Source organism: Gekko japonicus, unplaced genomic scaffold (genome assembly GCF_001447785.1).
Source record: "Gekko japonicus isolate JY-2015 unplaced genomic scaffold, Gekko_japonicus_V1.1 scaffold20196, whole genome shotgun sequence".
Classification (NCBI taxonomy): domain Eukaryota; kingdom Metazoa; phylum Chordata; class Lepidosauria; order Squamata; family Gekkonidae; genus Gekko; species Gekko japonicus.
Genome location: NW_015181485.1, coordinates 1 through 1,445, shown reverse-complemented (window position 1 = coordinate 1,445; position 1,445 = coordinate 1). Strand labels below are relative to the sequence as shown.

The 1,445-nt window shown below is 53.2% G+C and overlaps 1 protein-coding gene across 1 annotated transcript; it reads right to left on the bottom strand.

Annotated features, from left to right (window-relative positions):
• Nucleotides 1–322: 322 nt before the first annotated feature.
• Nucleotides 323–1,303, bottom strand: LOC107124927 (olfactory receptor 1L4-like; the record flags this gene model as incomplete). The annotated part of the gene is made up of 1 exon (XM_015428421.1): nt 323–1,303. A coding segment is annotated over exon 1 (981 nt), but the record flags the coding sequence as incomplete, so codon positions are not given.
• Between the last annotated feature and the right edge of the window lie 142 nt (nt 1,304–1,445).

Below are 1,445 nucleotides of genomic sequence, written 5' to 3'. Positions count from 1 at the left end.
CACACACCCCGACCCAGGTACAGGACCTCTGTCTTTGATGGATTAAGGTTCAGCCGGCTCTGCCACAACCATCCAGCCACAGCCTCCAGAGCCTTAGCCAGAGTATCAGGGGCAGAACACGGATGGCCATCCATTAACAGGTAGAGCTGGGTGTCATCTGCATATTGATGGCAACCCAGCCCATAACTCCTGGCTAACTGGGTGAGGGGGTGCATGTAGATGTTGAATAGCATTGGCGAGAGGATCACCCCTTGTGGCACTCCACATTCAAGTGGGTATCGCGAGGAGACCCTCTCACCAAGTGCCACCCTCTGTCCCCGACCATGGAGAAAGGAGAACCATTGTAAGGCAGCCTTTCCTTAGCCATTCTATACCTTAGCCTTTCTATACCCCGCTTCATTGCACCCATCACATCCTCATTCCTCAGACTGTAGATGAATGGGTTAAGCATTGGGGTGACCATGGTGTACAGGACTGCCACCACCCGGTCCTTCGTGACACGATAGTTTGAGGAGGGCTGGATGTAGACAGCAATCACCGCGCCATAGAACAGTGACACTACCCCTAGGTGAGATCCACAAGTTGAGAAGGCCTTGCGCTTGCCCGCAGCTGAAGGCATTTTCAAGACAGTGACCAGAATGAGGATATAGGAAACCACAATGAAGAGGAAAGGTCCCATGATGACCAAGGAGCCCTCAGTGAAGGCCAAGAGCTCATTGGGTTGGGTTGAGGTGCAAGAGAGACGCAGCACAGGATGGATATCGCAAAAGAAGTGTGGGATCTCTCTGGAGGCACAGAAGGAGAGTCGGGCCATTGGCAGTGTGTGAGCCAAAGAGTGGAGATGAGACAAGAGCCAAGAGCCTGTGACCAGCAGGAGGCAGTTCTTGTGGCTCATCAGGACAGAATAGTGCAGTGGGCGGCAGATGGCCACATAGTGGTCGCAGGCCATGGAGGCAAGGAGGAAGCTGTCAGTGGCGCCAAACACCAGGAAGAAGTACACCTGGGTGAGGCAGCCCCAGTAGGTAATAGTCTTGGTGTGGGACAACAAGTTATCCAGCGCCTTGATTACAGTGGTGGAGGCGAATCCAAGATCTGCCAAAAAAAGGTGGCTGAGAAAGAAATACATGGGTGTGCAGAGGAGGCGGGCATCCGATCGGATCAGCAGGATGATCATCAGGTTGCCCAGCAAGGTCAACAAGTACATGGAGAGGAAGAGGGCGAAGAGGAGGCTCTGATGTTGCGCCTTGGTTGAGATACCCAGGAGGATGAACCCAGATGTCCTGGTTAGGTTCCCGCTGTCCATGTGTTGTCTGGAAGTGCAGATAGGGATGATAACGTGAGCCTGAGATGGGAAGAAAGAAAAAGTAATGGCATTCACAAAAGTTGGAGGGCTGCTGAGAGAGGTAAGTTCAAGCTGGAGACCCAGCTGGGCTCTGAGCAGGAGC